This window comes from Clytia hemisphaerica, unplaced genomic scaffold (assembly GCF_902728285.1).
Source record: "Clytia hemisphaerica strain Z4C2 unplaced genomic scaffold, Clytia hemisphaerica genome assembly, whole genome shotgun sequence".
Taxonomy (NCBI): Eukaryota; Metazoa; Cnidaria; class Hydrozoa; order Leptothecata; family Clytiidae; genus Clytia; species Clytia hemisphaerica.
The window spans coordinates 288301-308984 of NW_027104496.1; the positions used below are offsets into that span (position 1 = coordinate 288301).

At 36.1% G+C, this 20684-nt stretch overlaps 2 protein-coding genes across 2 annotated transcripts; one reads left to right on the forward strand and one right to left on the reverse strand.

Annotated features, from left to right (window-relative positions):
- Window positions 1-614: 614 nt before the first annotated feature.
- Window positions 615-6193, forward strand: LOC136821690 (uncharacterized). The gene is made up of 6 exons (XM_067077898.1): window positions 615-783; window positions 1446-1915; window positions 4097-4371; window positions 4656-4754; window positions 5295-5399; window positions 6013-6193. Exons 1-6 carry the CDS (start codon window positions 672-674, stop codon window positions 6137-6139), a joined length of 1188 nt encoding a protein of 395 aa, XP_066933999.1. The 5' UTR covers window positions 615-671; the 3' UTR covers window positions 6140-6193.
- A 2249-nt stretch (window positions 6194-8442) lies between these two features.
- Window positions 8443-19581, reverse strand: LOC136821700 (SNF-related serine/threonine-protein kinase-like). Its single transcript, XM_067077908.1, has 5 exons — window positions 18889-19581; window positions 15010-15151; window positions 13667-13873; window positions 11752-11904; window positions 8443-10635 (listed from the first exon to the last, which is right to left on the reverse strand). Exons 1-5 carry the CDS (start codon window positions 19529-19531, stop codon window positions 9207-9209), a joined length of 2574 nt encoding a protein of 857 aa, XP_066934009.1. The 5' UTR covers window positions 19532-19581; the 3' UTR covers window positions 8443-9206.
- Window positions 19582-20684: the final 1103 nt, after the last annotated feature.

The window sequence follows — 20684 nt, forward strand, 5'->3', positions numbered from 1 at the left end:
ATTAGCTAATAGTTTTCAATGACAATGATTTTGTCCCTGATAGGTAGATATTATCAAAATTTTGCCCCTGCCCTTGAAAAGTGAGCAATCTCTGCCCCCAAGATCTTGACAATTTCTGCCATACTCTGCAAACTGGAGGCCAGCCCAGCCAGCCCACAGAGACAGGACTGACGACACTACACAAAATAACAAAACAAATGATATACAGGAATATCTATTTGGCTTACTAAAACATTAAAAAAAGTAATGCTTTAAATCACTTACTATTAGCCTTGTATCTTTTTTGTAGTGTTAAATGGTAAATAAATACTTACTTACTTACTTACTAACCTGTGTTAATTTGGTAGAGTTCCTGTGAGAAAAAAACAGAAGTGTTTTTTTTTTGAATAGAAAGAAAACTGGAAAATGGACATTTCTGCTGACAAAAAAGTACTTTCGTTTCTGAAATTTCAGCCTGGAAATTGCATTTTAGACTGCGCGGACCAATCACGTGCATTTTTATCCGCCCATATTACGCCTACCAAGCCCGCCCTTCAGTCAAGCAGAAAAACTAATTTGCGTATTTTTTACGTCATAATATTTGACGTCAAATATTTTTCGTCAGAGAGCCAGTAAAGTTAGATTTCAAAAACATCAAAATTATAGATGGCTTTGCTCTTGATGGAAGAGCTATGGAAAAAGGAAATGTGATCGTTTCGTCCACATATCAAGAAGACTTTCAAAATATTCACATGCTACCACCATTGTTCGATTTTCAGCCTCAAAGATTCGACGATGATAAAGGTTTGTCTACATTCAGAACCCTTCCCAATTCGACCCTCAAAGAAGTGCATTTGGTTTAGTTAAAGTAGGCCAAGCAGGCTATCTAGAAATCTCGCACTCAGAGCCCTCTGCATCACGTTTTTAAATTTTACGGACTTGATATAATTCAACCTTTCGTGAGCGCTATCAGCATCATAAAAAAGGCTCAAATTCACGCCCACTCTCCCAACTATGATAACGCGATTAAGCGAGCCTTGTCACCATGCACTAGCAATCCCGTACCCAGCCCTCTTATATACTTGCTTTTTTATTATTGCCATACAGTACACCTTTTCGACCGTAGCCGCTAATTGCCATTTTTTACCATCCTAAAACCGTCCCAGTCTTTTTTTCGCGCCTAAAGACAATAGAAAAAAGTATAAAAAAGGATTGGATCGAGTTTAGGGTGGTAAAAAATGCCCGCCCGGCAATTGGCGGCTACGGTCGAAAAGGTGTATAGCTCTCACGTTATATGGCAATCGTGGTAAATTACTTTTTAAAGGTTGCAGGGTTATTTAGCGTGGAGAAAATTCAATTCAAAAATGCCGAAATATGTTTTCAATTTTGTATCCGCTTAATAACTTTATGAGGTGAATGTTTACCTAGATATAATTATTATTGATAATTTTCGTTTTTTTTTATAGAAAAACTTCCACAACGATGCTTCCCGTTTTCCCAGCCAATAGTTCCGCATCGTAAGCGAGATAGTGAGATTCCCATTGCACCTGGCTTCAGTACTTTCTTACACAGAGTATCGAGAACGAACAAAGACAACTTCTTAAAACCAATTCTTAAAAAAGAGACCCATTCTTCTTCATCGGCATCGCAAAAGCGAAATTCAACAGAAAATAAATCTGATAAAGAGAGTGATTCACTGTCGACTTTTCGTTGCCAAAATCTTGAATCAAGATCGGTATTTGTGTCACGAAAACTTGAATCAAAGCCAGCTTCTGAATGCCCAAGTCCTGTTTTGAAGTCAACGTCATCTTGCTTGAGAACTGGACCTTCTTCGTGCCTCGGGAGTAGTGCACAGGCGTCTGCGCGCCAAACTCCTAATTGTACAACTCCATCATCAGCAAGTAAACACGCAGAGCGACAAGCTACCGGAGGAAAAGTAAGTTTTGTTCCTTGTTTGAGGATTTTTATATTGGCCAAATATTTAAAAAAAAATCTTACCCACTTATCTTTCTAAAACAAGCTGAGAAATTTGGCTGAAAATTTAACTATGGCCTAACATCGTTCCCGTGTATAGTAGGCTTATTTACGTTATTGACAAACGCCAGCTCTATCAGTAAGTATGAAACAGCTAATAATGCGCAGGGAACGAAATTGGTTATACCATTTTTTTACGCAGAGAAGCCGAGATACTTATTTGGCGTAGTTTTACGTAGGCTGCACGAATCTCCTCTGATTACCCTGAGAACATACCAGCTTCTGAGGACCCCAAGTAAAGAAATTTTATCGCACATGCGTTAATCTAATCACTGTAGAAAGAATCAAAGATGAAGAACAAATATTACCATATTAATGTCTAGCAGACTGTATCAATATGCATGTTTACTATTGACGAATTTCCCAGAAACCTCCGAGTGTAATTGGAATGAGTTTCTTTCTACATGATTCCCAAATGTATAACAGTAATTACTTAACTATTAATTATGGTAATATTACTTCAATGGAATCGAAATATTAATTGATTAACTAAATCTTTATGTTATGATTCTCTATCACTGACTCTTTTTAAAAAGCGTTGATGACATATATTTCTAAGTTGTGTTTTCAACGACGCGAAAAAAATATCAACTTTGAACTTAATGTAGGTTCTTGAGTTGTCGTCATGGTTACTTTTCTCTGTGTTGATTGCGCGCTGAATAGAATCTGGATTATTAGTCGGCACAGGTCGATATATAATTTCATTCTGTACTTTTCACAGTAGTTGATACACAATCATTGGACTTCTAAACCTTTCTAAAAAAATTGAAAGAGGTAACTCTCGGACGGGAATTTCATTCATGATTAGCATCCCCTCTATCAAAACATATCAGAGAGGATGCGTACAGCCTAAATCTTATTTTACCAAAAATTTGTCGTCCCGCGCACCTCCGCGTGCACGCATTGTACTGTCTGATTAGACGATGGTATCGTCCGTTATAGTGATAGTAAAGGTAGGAAAATATAGGTATAGCGTTATGGCGGTATAACGGAAAAAATATGCGGGAGAGCTTCGAAAACTGGCAAACTTTACCGACTGTAAACAAACTATTTTTAGCAAAAAACCCGTTTGTGAATGGGCTTTTGGCTTATTTCTTAGATAGTGATTTATCTTAGACTATAGCATAGTGTACTGTCTGATAAGAAGTTGTTTAGTTTGCATTCTTTAGGCGGTAGAGAGTATACCGTACAGCTTAAACATGTGGAGAGGAGAGCACAGGCATAATATCTAAAGTATACAAAATATGATATTCTGTTTGAGACACAAACCTTTTTTGACAATCTTTGAAAAGAATTTGTTAAGACATATAAAGTTTCAAATATTGAATATTTATTTAAGTTTCACGATTTAGGGGCCATCATGATGATACTATGACTACAAGTATCACAAATCACTTTTTTATTCGAAACACATATCTGTTACTTGGAGACATTTTCTATATTTTAAGATCCAAATGATCTGTCATCTCAAGTAAGTTTAGCTCCGAGTAAAAATCCATTGAGAACTTAGCTTATTTCCTTGTTTTTCGAAATTTGGAGTTCGGGCGAGAAAGTAGATTTTGAGCCATCTCTTAAATTTAATTGGATATTTCAATTTGGCACGGGTTTACAGACTTCCAGGCTATATTATGAGCTTTACAGTATTGGACTGTTTTTGAACTTTTGGATGCTCAGATCCTAAGTGTTAAATCTAGCGCTAAAACTCAGAGTTAAAACTTTACCATTCCAACCTAACTTAGAGCACTTACAAATCGTTTGTGGTTTTGAAAATTCGTGGGAATTTCCCTTTTTTCTAAAATATTACGACCATAACTGTAGTTTTAATGAATGAAATCTGGAACAGTTAGAGAAATCTTCTTTCTGTTAATAACTATCCCTCAAAGTTACGACCATAACTGTAGTTTTAATGAATGAAATCTGGAACAGTTAGAGAAATCTTCTTTCTGTTAATAACTATCCCTCAAAGTTACGACCATAACTGTAGTTTTAATGAATGAAATCTGGAACAGTTAGAGAAATCTTCTTTCTGTTAATAACTATCCCTCAAAGTTAATACATCTTTATTTTTTCAAATAATATTTAGACTACACTTGTGCCAGAGTTAGTTCTACAAGAACTCGTAAAGCTCGGTCACTATACACCATCGTCTCAAAACAATTCATGTTTCATACGAAAACCCAAACAAGAAAGACTTCTCACTCCTGAAATGAGACGAGAATTTTGGCGTAAGAATCCACATCGTGATGGAATCATCAACTCTGGTCGTGTTCTCGGTCAATCACAGAATAAACCAGAAATCTGGCAAACTGTTGGTTGCATGTGGGACAAACTTCAAGATAGAAAACCAATTGCTCCGAGGTGAATTTTCTTTATTTTCTACAAATCCATTTTTAAACTGATGTTGTTTTAATGTTATAAGGATAAATTTAGATTCAGATCTGCTTTGGTCATATAGCAGAGAAACTTAAAAAAAAACTTTTAAAATAAAGCTCTTTCTGAAATCTCTTGACCATAAAAAAGACTTGTAAACTACCACTCGAGGCTCACACAACAACAACAAAATGCCAACAAAATCTTCATTCCTTTTAAAGAATCTTTTCAAGGAATTCTCATCAACCATCAAGGAATTTTTCTCGTTTCAGCATGCGAGCAGTGCAACAGGACACACAAAGATTATTAAGTCGTCCTCGTGTCGGCGAAGAAAATAAGAATTTCAACACTTTTGGTTACACCAATATGCTGTAAGTTTTTGTGTCCAAAATCGTTCCCAGTCCTTATTAGCAACTTTCACAAAAGGCGCATTGTATCTAGTCTGAATTGGGACAATACTCAATTAGGCTATCCCCTGAATCGCAGACCTCTACAAAACTGCAGGAAGAATAAGGAGCACGAATCCGTCATTGGATGCCAACAATTATACCGATGTATGTCCATCAGTAAAATTGTAAAATTGAAAAGTGAGATGAGAGAGTCTCACTTCACTGTACAGCATCCTATCTAAACACCCCTGTTGCGATCGTAATCATATCTCCGTACCCCCTGTCTCACCCTCTACATCGCTAGACTTACATTCCTATTTCATGCTTCTTTTTCACACCCCTGTTTCAAAACTTTGTCACATAACCTATTCCAAAGCTTCATTCATCTTATGCCACAAACACGTTGGAAAAATAAGGGCAAAATAATGAAATCATTGAAATATGAAATATGTTGTTTTCCCTACTACTAAAAAGCAAGAGTTTGACATTTTCATGTATATTCATTCCAAATCCTTTTTCCAGCTCTTCTAACATTCCTGGGTACAGTGGTTGCCGACCTCAATTATTACCGAATCGTACAAAAGCACAAACGTGTGGCTTTCAATCCATCTCCAGACTCACCTACAGGTAAGGATGATCAAACTCGAACCCAGTCCTTAGTTCGCTTTTTTATGATTTGTGATAGCGCTCACGATACGAAAAGGTGTATTGTATCACGTTCGTCAGTAAAATCAAATTTGATGTAAAGTTGGTATGGACGCGAGATTGACCTAAGTGTAATTTTAACTAGATTGCCTTTGCCGATCGGTGTGGATGTGTCGCTTTAGCGGCATCTTATCACCATTGGAACTACAAACTCGATCCCAGTCCAGTTCGCTTTTTCATGATTTCTAATAGCGCTCACGATTATCACGCTCATCAGCAAAATAAAATTAAGAAAGTGTCAAGTAGCTCTGTAAATAGACGATGATTGGTTTTCGTAACCTTTCTAGACAAAAAAATTCACAGCGCTCCAAAATTCAATTTCTGACTTCTGAGAACGAGTTTTTAAATATCGTTGGGAAGGGTATTAGTTAAAATTTTGTTTTGCGCACGTGTGAATTGTGAAGCACCGATGTTAGTTGCTCAAAAAACGAACCATTTTACCCATTATCCAATTTCACTTTTAAAGCCAAACACTTTAAATTTTATTTAGGACAATAAAATTTCCCTTCTAACTATTTTTATTTTCTTCTTATAGGGAGCATCCAAAAGTGACGTATCGACTACCTTCGTACGGCCACCGAGCGCCAATGTCAAGAACTGTCACACTGACTGAACCTTACAATCCGTTCAATAAAGTTGAACCAGAACTTCTCGTCATTTAAAACAATCTAAAATCTTATGTTTATACTCGATAAAATATTTTCCGAAATTTAAAATTCAATGTTTAAAATTACACTCCAAAACCATCCCCACTTGAACCTTGGAACAAGGGAATTTCTATCCCCATCGGGATTTTCAATAGGAATTTTATCCCAAGGGAGGGGGCACTTAGGCAGAATTAGGTACGGGAACGTGCTGCTGATCAGGGTCTCTTTTAGACTCTAGAGATATCTGACAGGGTCCCAAATTTAATAATTTTCAAGATGTGGATCCATCAATCTGACAAGGTCGATTTTTGGTCATTTTTGCCACTTTTCAGGGTTGAAATAGGAAATTTTTTCGATATTTTGTTCTAAAGGCTCCCAAATTTACCAAAAGTAAGTCAGTGCCCCACCCCCCCCCCGGTTTTATCCGAACCAAGGAAAAAAGTTCCACCGGTGCGTAAAAATGGAAAATTAGAGATAACGAAGATAAACAAAAATGTGAAAGTGCAGTGTAATGGAGTGAATAAAAAAGTTTGAAAATACAAACGTGCTCTAAAATACTAATTTTGAACAAATTCAATTCTAAATGTGGCATACTCAGCTAAAGAAAGGTCCTAAATACCCTGTCTATTCTATTTGTGAATTAAAGTGGGCATAAAGTTGGCAGTCTAATGCATTGCTCTCTATTGACATCAATGCAAGGCCATCTTTCAATCTTTTTCAAGCAAAGATTTTAACTGTCCACTCAAACAATTAGAATAGACAGGGCAAAAAGTCGGCCGACTAAACTAGAGCTAAATTTCTTCACTCCTACATATCATTTTAGCTGAGAACAGGGATATGAACTTATTTAGGGGCTCGACAAGGGGGACGACAGGCAAGAATAACACAATAATTAAAATTTTATCTGACTATATGTTATATTAATAACGATTATTTTTTTTACTTCTCGTAAATTCAATATATACATATATGCAAACTAATAGTGATTGCCGGCTATTAAAAATGAAGAAAAAATAACGATATTCTCACAAAGTACACATCTTTTTATAAGAACATCCAAATTTTTTGAAGCTTTCGGATGTTCTTAACTTTTTGAGTTTTAAGCCTAAAAATGTTCTTATTTTCACTATTTTGTGAGTATTTTTGTCCATTTTCCTAAGAAATTGGGTGTTTTAGAGTCCGCGAAGCATTAAAATGTACTTCTTGTTCTTAATATTTTTTATATCGAAGCCTCATGTTCTTATAAAAAAAACGTGTACGCCATTTCTTGAGAAAGCTTAAAACAACGACCACTTCATATAAAAAAAGGCCGAGAGAATTGAGCTCGGGTACCTGCTAGATGTATTGATGACGTTCCTGGAAAGTTCCGATTATTTTCTTAACTATTGTGATTACATTTAGAACAATCTGCATCTTTGACTATTTCAAAAGCGAATTTCGAATCGTATATCAAATAACAAAGCATATAATATTTTAATAATCTTTTCAAATCCTTGTATTCTTCTCTTGCAGAGCCCCCTCCCAGCGGTTTACGTGATGGAATGATCGAGTTGATGGCTTGATGCCATGATTTATGATTTCAAAAAGCCTAATGCGTGATGGACAGTAATAAGACTTTTTTAAATCCGCTGGGGGGTGTAAGACCCTTAACTCTTAATATGCAACTATCTGAGATCCAAGCTAGAGAGGTAGTTTGAGTTAGAAAGAACTTACAAGATATTTTTGATTGAGAGCACGGATATCTTACATTAAACACTAAATAGAGCTTCTCCTACCCTATTTGGAGCAAAATCATTCGCCATCTTAGATGAAGAAACAAATTGAAAGTTTGAAGTCATTAAAGTGTCAAAAAAGTTTCAACAGTGAAAACCAAGGTTTCTATTGTAGTCTACTGCGACCTACTTTCAGCAAAAATGGCGGATTAATTTGCTTCACCTGCTTTTGCTTGGGAAACAGAGTAGCTCTATCTAGTGTTTAATATAAGATATCTGTGGTTGAGAACCGACTGGTTATTAGAAAGGGTTACTACAATTAATATAAATATGATCGACTTTTTCTAAGACTATTTACACGAAAATAATCGGGCATAAAAACAAACAAACAACAACAAAAAGTATAATACTTTATAGGGGGTAGAGTCGGGTTAATATATATCCCGAATTTTTTCCTCGATGAAGTATCTCATAATAAAACCAATAGATCTAAATGTCAATCAGCTCTTATTTCAGGAAGAAATTACGGTCATTTCTATTTAAAAAACATTTTAAGATTTGTGCAAAATGTTAAAATTTCTTTTCTTGTGCCATGAGCCAATTAATAAAAATGCGTTCTAAACAGTTTCAAAGTCATGGATTTTATAAGAAAAATTAGAAATGACATTTCAGCTAAGTTTTCTCATTAGATGGGAAAACATGGCAAAAAATAATAAATTCCCTCTGTCTAAAGAGAAATTTGTACGATAAAAATAAGCAAAGATGTTTTCGTTTTTATCCACTAGATTATGGGCAGAAAACACCATTAGTATAATGTGATCGGGCATTTCAGTTTGACCATTCCAAAAAAGTTTTTAAAATATCCATGTACGCACTCACGAACACAAAAAAAAATCAACATTCAGATTTTGAAATTGAATACCAAAGAAAATCATAAAAGAACCAGCTCTTATTTTCTCCAATCTTTTTTTACACTTCTGTCTGAATATTTACTTTAGTTAATTGCTATATATCCGTCTTCAAGGTCCGGCTGGGACCTTTGATACATGAATTTGTACGTATATTACAGAGAATTTCAACGCGTTACTAGGCAACAACCAGGTACTCGAAACACGAATCTCTCTCTTAAAGTATACACAGTCAACCATAATCACGATATTTGTTGATATTTGTACAAGCGTTTGTACAGTTCTGATCAATCATCTTGGATTATTTTGAATAAATTAATTCCATTTATCACTATACAATAAATCTGGTGAATCACGAAGAACAATTGATTGCAATTTGTTTTTTGGTGATGCTGTCGCGGATAGGAGTAATCCAATCCGTCAGCCTTTCTTTAGGCAATTTTTCTCTCCTCTAAAACACTTTCAAACCAAAGAGCAGCATACACTGGAAGTGCCCGGAACTGAACCGACAGTGCCGTTCATAGCCGCTCCAATGACGGTTGCCGAAGGGTTGACGGTCGGTGTTTTAACAACGTCAGGGGTCTCATTTGTCTGGCTAACGTCATTAACTGGTGATTCTGGGATGTATTTAGACGACGTATCGCTAGACTTTTTGACGGCAGCTGACAGCGTCGGTGAGATCGGAAAAGTATCAATTTCACTATCAGAACTTGCGATGTTGATGTCAGAGAAGCTTTTGGTGACGGATTCATTGTTGGTGGATATCGGATCTTCCTCGTGTATGGTGGCTGACAGTGATATGGGCGAGACAGTTTTACTACCACCTTTTGTGCGTTTCAAATACTTAAAAATCATTTCCTTAGTTTTGAAAATGTCTGAAGGAATAATGTGTTGTTTTTTCTTACAGAACTTTTTGACGAGATTGGTATCGCTGCTACTTTTGCTTTGATGACGGTAAGTGTTGCCGGACAACGGTGAATTTTTTATCTTCTCAGCTGCTAATGCAAGTTGTAGCTGCATAGAATAAGTTGTCAAGTTTGTGTCACTTAAATGACGCCCGTACGCGTTATTTACAAGATTCTTAAGCATAACTTTAGATGAAGTCTTTGTTGAAATTTGTTCTAAATCTTCGAGTAGAAGAGATAACATTTTAGCACTGATATTATCTAGAGAAGTTGCTTTATGTGTTTTTGTGGAAGTGTTATTAGTCTGTGTGTTGGAAGAGGTAGAGTTCGTGTTATTTTCCGACGATTTATCATTTGTCGGTGTTGAGACGTTTGAAGGGGAAGATGACGAGTGAGAGAGAATCTTTTTGTCGAGCCACGGGATATGAGAGTCGTCGTCATCCGAAGATGAATACGACGAACGACGACTATGAATGGGCGACAGTCGACAAGACGAATTAAAAGTCTGACGTCGCGGTTGCGTCTTTCTGGTAATGACGGGAGAGTTGCGCGGACTTTCGGCTTCAGATTCGTTCTCTTCTGTGATTGGTTCGTTAATTGGAAGCAAGGAAGGTGAACTTTGGCTTTTGTTGCGCGGAGGGAAAGGGTAGGTCATGCGGCCTAAGCGATTTGTGAGCGGTTTAAGGACGAACTCACCAGCCGGAGCACCGTCTTCTTGCGTCTCGTCACAAAGTGTTTCGTCGGAATGCGAAAGTTCGTTTGTTAAATCACTAGTCGTCGGTAACGACGACGAATTGTCGGTTTCATCAAACGATAAGACGTTAGTTGGCGTTCGTGTGACGGATGAATCAGATGTGATGGGTGTGCACGGGGTGTTGGTGTTGGTGGGAGGGTTAAGGACACTGGTTGATGACTTGCTTTCTGGAGTAGATACAGTGGAGATGGCACGCGATTTGCTTTCTGGAATGTCACTGGTACTGATGGATCTAAAACATGAAATATCATTGTGTAAATTTCTCTTGGTTTGAAAATGAAGATAATGGTAAAAATGGCAACAGTTTTTTTGAACGTTTGGAGGATTCAAGATCTAGTGAGAAAGGGTTTTTAGTCTCAGTTATCCATACAAAAAGTGGTGTTTGGCTGAAAGTCTGCAATATGCTATTCTGGATAATCGCACGATGGGTTATTTTTTCTTATTTGGCACGCCCTCAAAGAGAGCAATTAATCGTTAATTGCATCCTGTAGAGAGCAATTAATCGTTAATCACACTCTCCAATGCGGCGCCAATGTTTACAAAATTGATTTTAATGTTTTTTCTTACATTCTTTTTGCATCGAACGTTTTAATTGCATTCGAAATTTATTTTGTGAGAAAGAAAATCAATAAACAACAATAAAAGAAAGACATAAGGAGAAGAGAAAAATATAAAACTCTCAGTGTAATTTCTGTAATTTTTTTCCTAACTGGGAAAAAGTAGTGAAAGCCATTGTGCGATTAGCTCGTAATCACATAATAACTCGTACAATTCGAAAATTGCACTCGTGATTTTTTTGTTTCGAATTTTCCTCGTCCTTTCGGACTCGGAAAATTAATAACAAAAAAATCACTCGTGCAATTATATTCGAATTGCACTCGTTATCATGTGATTACATATACTAATCGAGTCTCAAAGTGGGAAATTATTTAAAAAGTGAAAACATGACAAAGACAATATGCTATTTTAACGTTACTTTTCTTACAATTGTAAGCATAGAATGCTCCTATTGATTAACAGACTTAGTTTACAGGAAAACGAGATCAAAGTTATTTTTGCTGTTTTCCAAGATGTGTTTTTCTTTCCGCCGCCTTTAGTGTTTGGACGGTGCTTGCTTAAAGATACAGTGGAGTGTCTCCCTAACTCGAACACGCACGGAGGACACAAACTTGTTCAAATTATAGAAATTGTTTACTGAAGTGTAGGAAACTTTTTCGAGTTAAGGAGACATTCAGTTTATAGAGGTTCCAGTTAAAGAGTATCCACTGTGCAAAATATTACAGCAACAATGGAAAACAAAAAATCTTCCCACTCTTTTCAAGTGTACAGTATCTGAGTGTATACAAACCTTCTGGTTTCGAGTGGTGATGAATGTCTTGGTCCTATCTTCACATGTCCATGTGGCGCTTGATGGGAGGCGTTAAGGCGGTTTTTGAGGATCAACTCTGCAAGCAGGTAATATGTAGCTGTCACATTGCCATACTGGTCATCTTTCAAAGAACTGAAGAAGAAAAAATTAATGATGCTTCCATGAAAACATGATCTGCTTGTATAAAGCTAGCCTGTACCACCCCGCCGCCACGGGTGCTTTTTATATTTTGAAAAAAAAACTTGCCGTAGGTTATCTTTTCAGCCAGCGAAGAAGAGTCTGGTACAGGCTGGTATGAGGCTTATCTTACAGCAATAAAACTGTATTTGAAACCTTTTTTTAAAAGGACCAGAAGGGACCTTTGGAGTCGAGTTTGATCCTAGAAAAAAAATTGCAAAAAAAGTTTCTGCTAGGTATTTAGAACAGTTTTTCTGCAACTCAAACTCGGGTATTTTGACGGTTTTTAAACCCGATCGATATCGATACCCGGACGGACGAAAGGAACTTGCGACTTTCCCTTGGGCAAAACATTGTCAATCTTTGTTGGTAGAGCCATCTCGTTGTCATGAAATCGGATATTTAGCGCAAGGAAAAATTTTCAGTTATCGAACATAAAAAGAAAAAGACAAATTCATTGGATAGGAAAACCGATTTCTTGAGACCTTTTGTGTTGTTTTTCATTCCGGTGTTTCTCCGTTAAAAAGTTTTTTTGTTATATGATTATTATGAATAGTATGAAACGTAGGATGAACTTTCTCACCCAATTGAAATTTTGGTCAGGAATAAAAACCCACAAGCGAAACATTTCAAGATTTAGCTTTTTATACAATGAACCTGAAACGAAGGAACCCACTACTTAAAAATGAGGAAAGTTTGGAAGCTTTTTTTCTTCTTTTCTCCATGAAAAGGATAAAACGGAAAAACGAAGGTTTTTCTCTCCGTTAAATCTTGCATAAAACTTCAAGAGCGTTTTTGAAGGTGGGATACATTATTCATGATAGTTCTACAAAGAACTATAATTATTACGTAACGAAAAGTTCGAAAAAGTAACTGATATTTCAACATTAGAAGTATTAAGGCATGAAAGTTGTGTCCCACATTTCGAAAAAATTAAGAAAAAGACTAGCTGTAATCCGGAAAAAAAGATGTCGTTAGAATGAGATTGGAAAATCTTTCTGTCAAGCTCATTCCAAAGATTTATTTCGAAATAAAAGATACTTGTGACAAACTTTCACGAATTTTCTAGACTTTTCACGAAAGTAAATGACGATTTTTCGACCTCGAGAAAGTCTCTGTTCGCGAAAGTTTATACGCCTAAAGTACTTGTGACAAAAAATTTCATTTGTGACGATTTTTTTACTAAACGATTTTTGAATACTTTGAATACGTTTCTTTTGAGTGCTTGGGAGCTAAGCTTCGGATCTATGTCTTATTTACGACCAAACATTCTGAAAAAAGTATTTTGTTCAGTATTTTGTAATATTTTCCAGCCTTATTTGCTCTCAATTCAAATATTTTCCCGTTAAAATATTCATCGGCAAAAAGTGACGAATTTATTTGCAAGTGACGAATATTTGACAACGGACAATTTTTTTGCCAAGTAATTTTCTACCGATGAGCTAGAAAAATCTCATGTTTAAACAGGTTTATGAGGAGAAAATTCAAGACAAATTGTCATAAAACTCCGCGGACAAAGCACTGATGGATTCAAAATCCCATTTCTTTTTACACATGCCGCATATATACCAATCAGCTTTCAGCATTTTGTGAGCATTCCTATGAAATTGCTTTCATAGAGTGCGAAAAATGGTATTATAGATTATATGGGCCTCGTAACTTTGTTTTTTTTAATGATAAAAATGTATGTATAATGCGAACAGAACAAATTTCTTACTTTTCGATTTCTTCTTTACTCCATCCCTTTGGCATGGCTTGTAGGATGTCCAAATGTACGTCAACCGAGAGATCAACTTTCGATATAAGTGGTATGTGAGGGACTTCTTCCAAAATGGCAGACCCTTTGAAAAACCATTCGTGTTCCAGGATGGACTTGACCGATGCCCGATTCTTTGGTTTGGGTACTAGCATCAGTTTAATCAAGCTGTGTTGAAAGAGAGAAAACGCGTTATTAAAATGCTTGCTTCATTTAATCTTCTCTGATTATCTTTTTACCAAAATTGATCGTTTTAATTAGATGGATTCGGCGAAATCCAGTTATGTAGGAACAACTATCCACTATCTGTTCCTAACTGAAATGAATTTCATTCTACGAAACAAAAACAATGCCCACGTCCAACGGGAAGTATTCAGTTTTCAGCTAAGTAAGGTTTGAACTAAATCACCCAGTACATATTCTTCCTGTGAATTCTCAGAGAAATGGTTGATCGTCAGTGAAAATGACGTCACTCGGAATCGGTCCATAGCAAAATTACATGTTAAAATTTTAAGAAACACCCCTTAGTTATCTGACCTCCATACTACAACTTTTAAATACAAAGAACTGCCTTGATTCGAAATTTTCTAAAATTGAACCTTCAGAGGTTGACTTCGAGTGAATATGTAGAGTCGAATTCTCACGAACATGATACCATATCAAATTAAAGTTTTGTTATTTACTTTGTAATGAAAGGTTCACCTAATATTTTCACACAGTGCACCAACATGAACATACCGTATTACTTCGAATAAACACCCCGCCCCTCCCCTATAGGGGGCGTTTATTCGAAGGGGGCGTTTATTTGAGGGGGCGTTTATTTGAGGGGGGCGTTTATTAAATAATTTTTGTTTTAGGAGGGGCGTTTATTTGAGGGGGCGTTTATTCGAAGTAATACGGTAATTATAAAGAAAGCAAAAATCATAATATGTTTAAAAGACTCAAATAGAGTAGAGTCTCTCTCTCTATAACTCAAAATCGCACAGGGGACAAATTTGTTCGAGTTAAGCTGTCCTGAGCTGAGGAAATTTCGAGATATGGAGTAAGGCATTGTTAACTGAAGGAACAAACAAACTTGTTCGAGTTAAGGAAGGAGACATTCGAGTTATAGAGGTCCGAGTTAAAGAGACCAAACTGTAGCATACAACACTACACCATCCTTGTTTCAGCACAGCAAAGCACCCTGGTATCTTATATTAGGATTTTCAAATATTGTGAAATAAATCACTGTAGAAATACCATTTGTGTAAAGAGTCACTCAACAAAAACAAACACGACGATTACGTAATATAATATAGAAATACCTTTTGCATTCCTCCGAGAGAGTTTCTGGTACATCATATTTGCAGTCTATAATATTTGTTAATGTTTCTGAATCAGATGCGTGATTGAAAGGGCCTCGACCACACACCATCATATACAGGATTACGCCTAATGACCAGATATCTGTGAAAAGAAATAATAGTAAACTTTGTATTAGATGAAGACAGATCTTTTGATAATATTGGAAGTGTGATGAATTATACACTAAGTTTGGACTTTAAACTTTAAACTTCTATTTCTATTTCTATTATGGTTGAGTTACAGGAGGCTCTGGGAGCCCATTCTCGCAACTATAGATGCTTTGAGTAAGCATTCCGTCAGCACCTTGAACTGACTACCCAATTCCCCTCACATGGCATGGGTTGACCCGGGCGAAGGTTTGTTCACTTGCCAAGTGAACCGTTGTGAGTGGGAATCGAACCTTGGTCGCCTGTACAGGAATCAAGGTTGATGTCCACTATACCACAACGCCATTGTACATTGCCTTTGCTTTATCTTACTTTTCAGGTACCCCCAACAAGCATAGCACCCCAATGATTTAGGTACCCTTAAAATTTGCCTCAAGTACAGGCGGCCTGGTTAATCAGGAATCTTTTTTAATTGACACTTTCTACTCTCTTGTCAGTACATAATAGATTTGAACAAAGTTGAAAATTGGGATGAGGAACTGTTGGAAGTATTCAATTTGAAAAAAAACTGGGAAACAATGAAACAATGCCCAAAGTCTCTATCAGATCACCTACAGTCACCCCCAACGAATTTGGTAACCCCATCAAATTGCTAAATTTCAACTCCCCGTTAGAAATCTGGGAAGCGAAAACCCTGATTGCACTCTACATGATATGTCACACCTCATCAAGTTTTTAGTTGCACTGATGACTTCACACCCAAAATTTCAAAGAGGAAACACTGCAATACTGAATATCTCAAATTCTTCAAAAGACTACCAAGTGGGACATATTTTTTGGTGATACTGTGAAAAATTAAGTTTTGGACCCTTTCAGGGAAATTTTAACTTTCTTATTATTATCATCTGCTTACTTAATTAATTGTTGAAGTTTTATGCGATAAGATTCTCTACTACAACTTGCTAGAACCACTATAACTTGGTACTTAACACTTTTTTATAAGGAACACGTTTATAAGGAACTTTAAGGCTGAAAATGGTCCATAAAATAAGGAATTGTCAAGGAACTGTTGAGGCTCAGAATATAAGAAATCAATTTAAGGAACAGTAAGAGTTAAACTTGAACTTGCACACTTTTACAATATCCTAAGCAAAAAGATGATAAAATGTTGCTGAAACGACATTCAATAACAGAAGTCCTATAATCTGCAAATCCTAACTTAGCAGCTAAGTAAATAAGGAACTGAAATTCTCAGGAAAAATGAGGAAATCGGTATCTTCTAAAGCCCTTAAAAATGTTTTGTATCATGTAAAAATCTGGTTTCATGGTGAAATCCAATCATTTCTAAATTGATTCTGCCCAACATAAAAGAAGTTGTACTTTAAAAGACCTTTTGCTAGGTGCGATGTCATTTTGGATAATTAAAAACTCTAGCATAAACCACAAATAACTCCTAGCCTGGGTATCCAGACTCAAAATTTCAGAACAAAAACTCTTACCTCAACATACAAAGTTTCTAAAATTTTAGAGTCCGGTGCAAATAAAACAGTATGGTACAGTTTGAATGGCACAGTCTGGGAGTAAACCCTTGTTGACAGAATCTCAAAACTTTGGAAATCCAGGCAGACACACATAATTACTTACCATAAAACCTCTTTTATACAAACTCAAAAGCCTTTCAAAACTACTTTAAACTACATTCAAACGTCAGCCACATTCATAAAGGAGTTTCCATCAGCCATTTTATTTAGAAATAACCTGTGTTTTCATTTTCATTTGTTTATCTTTTTTTGCAATGTCAGTTTTTTCCATAAATTATGCGCGCAAATTGAAAAATATAGAAAATTCTGCTCAGTGACTGGGCGCGTACTGACTAATTAGATACACTCGCATGTGCAGGGACAGATATCCCTGCAGAGGAGTTAGTTGGACCAGACTGTGAACCAGAAACATGATCTTAAAAAAACTAGACGGTGAAGTAGTTTACGGTCTGGATATCCAGGCTAAATAACTCCATGTTTTAATGGATTCAAGGGAAACAACAATAACCAAAGTTTCCTTTGCATCCATTGAAACGTGGAGTTATCAAAATTTATGCTGGACTTTTTCAATTAAGGCCAGCCAATTTTCAAACATTATACTGTGAAACAAATTAAAAGATGCTCAAATTAATAATTGTTTTCATTGTAAAAATCTAATTTTGGCAATTTTTCAATGAAATGTCTCCAATTCAGGTTATGTAATTATTGGATGTAAGCTGGTTAAAAATGTACAAAAAAGTGAGCAAAAGCTGGCATTTCACCCAACTTGCCTATAGTCCGGCGGCGATCCAGGATCACCCTTACTATTAGTAAATATGGGTTTTTATTTTATTTTCCTATCATATGGTCCCTTGGGACCCCAAAACCAGTTTTTGCCAAGCTGGCAAAGCTGGGGAAAATTTTTTATGGGGGCTTGAAGGGGGTAGGGTCATTTTAGCCTGGGGGTCCTTAGAAAGTCGATTTTTGAAGTTCTTATTTAGCTAAAACTGATTGTGCCATCAGATAGAGCTTGAAGAGTAGATCTCCAAAGTGGGGTCATTTGTCTCATTTAGTGGACTTAGCCCCACAGAATTGGCCGATACGTCTTCAAAAATGCAATATTTTGTGCCAACGTCAGCATTTTTGAGAACATTTTCAGCAAAAGATACCAGTTTTAACAGATGTGTCTCGAAGAGTACTATCGATTAGAGGGGTCATTTATAGGGTTTCCTAGGCTAGATCATGAGATATTAGAGTTTGAAATTTTGCTGACTCAGCAGAAAAGGGCCAAAAACGTTGAAAAACGCTAAAAACGTTTTAAAAACCGGTTTTGGGGTCCCGAGGGATTATATAATGAGAAAATAGGATAAAAACTCATATTTACTACTTGTAAGGGTTGTTGCAAAAAAGCCCTTTTCGCCGCCGGACTACTACATTTTTTCATGAAAAGTACTTATATAAAATTTTCCAATAATTACTGGGTGCTTGGCATAAATGGTGAAGAAACCCACAAAAAGGAATGAAAATTCCTATTATATTTTTTTTCTTTTTTGCAAGAACAATGCTAGGCTCAGGAATACAAAAAATAAGAACAAGCTTAGAATAGCTGAATCCTGACAAGCAAAATGAAGGTAACAAACAGTTAGACTTCGACCTGCTTTTTCATTACCAAATAAATTTATACTTTTTTTATAAGAACCAGTGAATTTTTGTTGAGGCTTGATTCTTCTTATATTCTTAGATTTTAACTCTGAGTTTTAAAGCTAGACTTAAGACCTTAGGATCTGAGGATCCAAAAGTTCAAAAATAGTCCAATAAGGCTCAGAATATAGCCTGGAAGTCTGCCAACCCCTCCCAAATTGAAATAATCGATTAAATTAAAGAGAGCCCAAAATCGACTTTCTCGCCCAAACTTTAAATCTTGAAAAACGTTGAAATAACTGAAATTCTCATATTTCAACCATGATTGTAGATGCTCTTTTAGAGCTAGCCTGTTTGTTTTATATTGTTTCTATTTTTCACCATTTGAGCCTCACTGTCCTCAAATAAAAAAGAGTGTAATAAAAACAATAATGAATTCATAAAGTATGTGTCTGAACTATCTATCACTTTTTTCTGCACTAAAATCAATATACTGTGTAGAAACTGAAACCCAGTTTGGATTAAATGTTAAAACTACTATGGAATTATCAGTTATTTTGTTTGGGCTTACCTACAGCTGTTGGATCATATGAGTCACCTAACAAAATTTCAGGAGCGGAATATGCCAAGGAGCCACAAGAAGTATCTAATTTTTTTTCTGGTACAAAAATATTGGAAAAGCCAAAGTCTGTGAGTTTTGCCAAACCAATGCCGTCGGTTCCTTTTTCAAAAAGAATCACATTCTCTGGCTTCAAATCACGATGAACTACATGTAAATTATGACAGTAATCAATCGCGGAAACAATTTGTTTAAAAAAATGTCTAGCTTTTTCTTCAGTCATTCCTTTGTCCTTATTTTGATATGCCATAATGTGATCATACAAATCTCCACCATCGCCATATTCGAGAATAAGGTACAGTTTTGATTGTGTATCAATAACATGGTATAATTTTACAACATTGGGATGTTGCACAAGCTTCATACAATTAACCTCCTTGTGTAAATGAGCTTTTGCAACATCATCAAGTTTTGTTTTGTCTATAATTTTGACAGCAACTTTGGATCCAGTGAAAACATGTTTAGCAAGCTTAACCTTAGCAAAGTGACCAGCACCTATTGTATCTTCCATATCATACATGCCAGCAATTTCTGTATCCTTTATGTAGATTTTCTTTCTAATTTTTTCGAACGCTTGAGGCTCGATCTTGGCCATACTTTGTATTTATTTGGGACTGAAAAACAAAGAAATTGTCCTAAAATTATTTTCAAATTGTAAAAAAAAATTCCATTATCATAACTAATTGCCCTGAAGTTACCATGAAGTAATAATTAGAAGAAATTCAGGAAAAGTTCCACCAAACCTTGAAGCTGATCCAGTCATCCGACGTGAAATTCATCAAGTTTTCTCAAAATGTCGCAGTCTTTCATTTCACTACAACCTCTATTGGACATGCGCAGTAGCGCTTAAGAGCCTATCCGGCTTTGTTTTTCTTATCGGGAAAAGTGTTGCGCAATCCAAAGGATACCAAAAAAACCTTTTTATAAGATAATAAGCCTGCCGAATCCACACTTTTCCTCCAAAAATGCATTTGATCTATACCTGACGACTTGCTCAGTAGATTTATTGATGAAGAGTTTGCTTCATTTTCTTGACTTTCTTCTTCCAAAAAACGCGATATGATGTTGTTTTGATCACGTGATAGACACCTGCCCGGTAATTTTCCGGAACCAAAAAAATTATATCACTGGTCGGTGGCGAAAGAGCCGAATCGAAAGCTTGGATGTTGATGAGTCCCATACAAAATGTGCCAATTTTAAATTGTATTAGGATTTATGCAAGTAAGCAAGATTGTCTTTTAGTCAGTTATTTTACGAAGTCTGATTCTTTAATATTTGATCAGTAGTCTAGAAATGCCTGTGTGTGTTGGTCTGTTGTTACTGAAATGAGCAAGTGTGCGGCGGAGACTGGACACTGGACTGGTGATTTGATGACTTAAAATTCTCCTCTTTATTTTCACATAATCACACTTCCTCCTTTTTATCTTGTTAAGTTGTACTACTTTACTACCTTAAGTTGGTCTAATGTCGACATCCCTCATCTGAATTTCGGCACCCCTTCCTTCTTTTTTCAGAGATAAATAATATATAAATAAGAAGGTTGACAAAAGGGTTTTTTCTGACTGCTAAGCAAAGAACAAAGTGAAACCATCAGCCATTCCAATTCATGTTTTTGATAGGTTTGGTTAAGGTCAACTCCATAGTCTGATAGTCCTTTTAGGAGATTGCATATTACTGTTTTTGTTTAAGGATTACCATTCCACCAAACCTCTAAAGTCATTTGATTTGAGTACGACCCTGCCTATGCC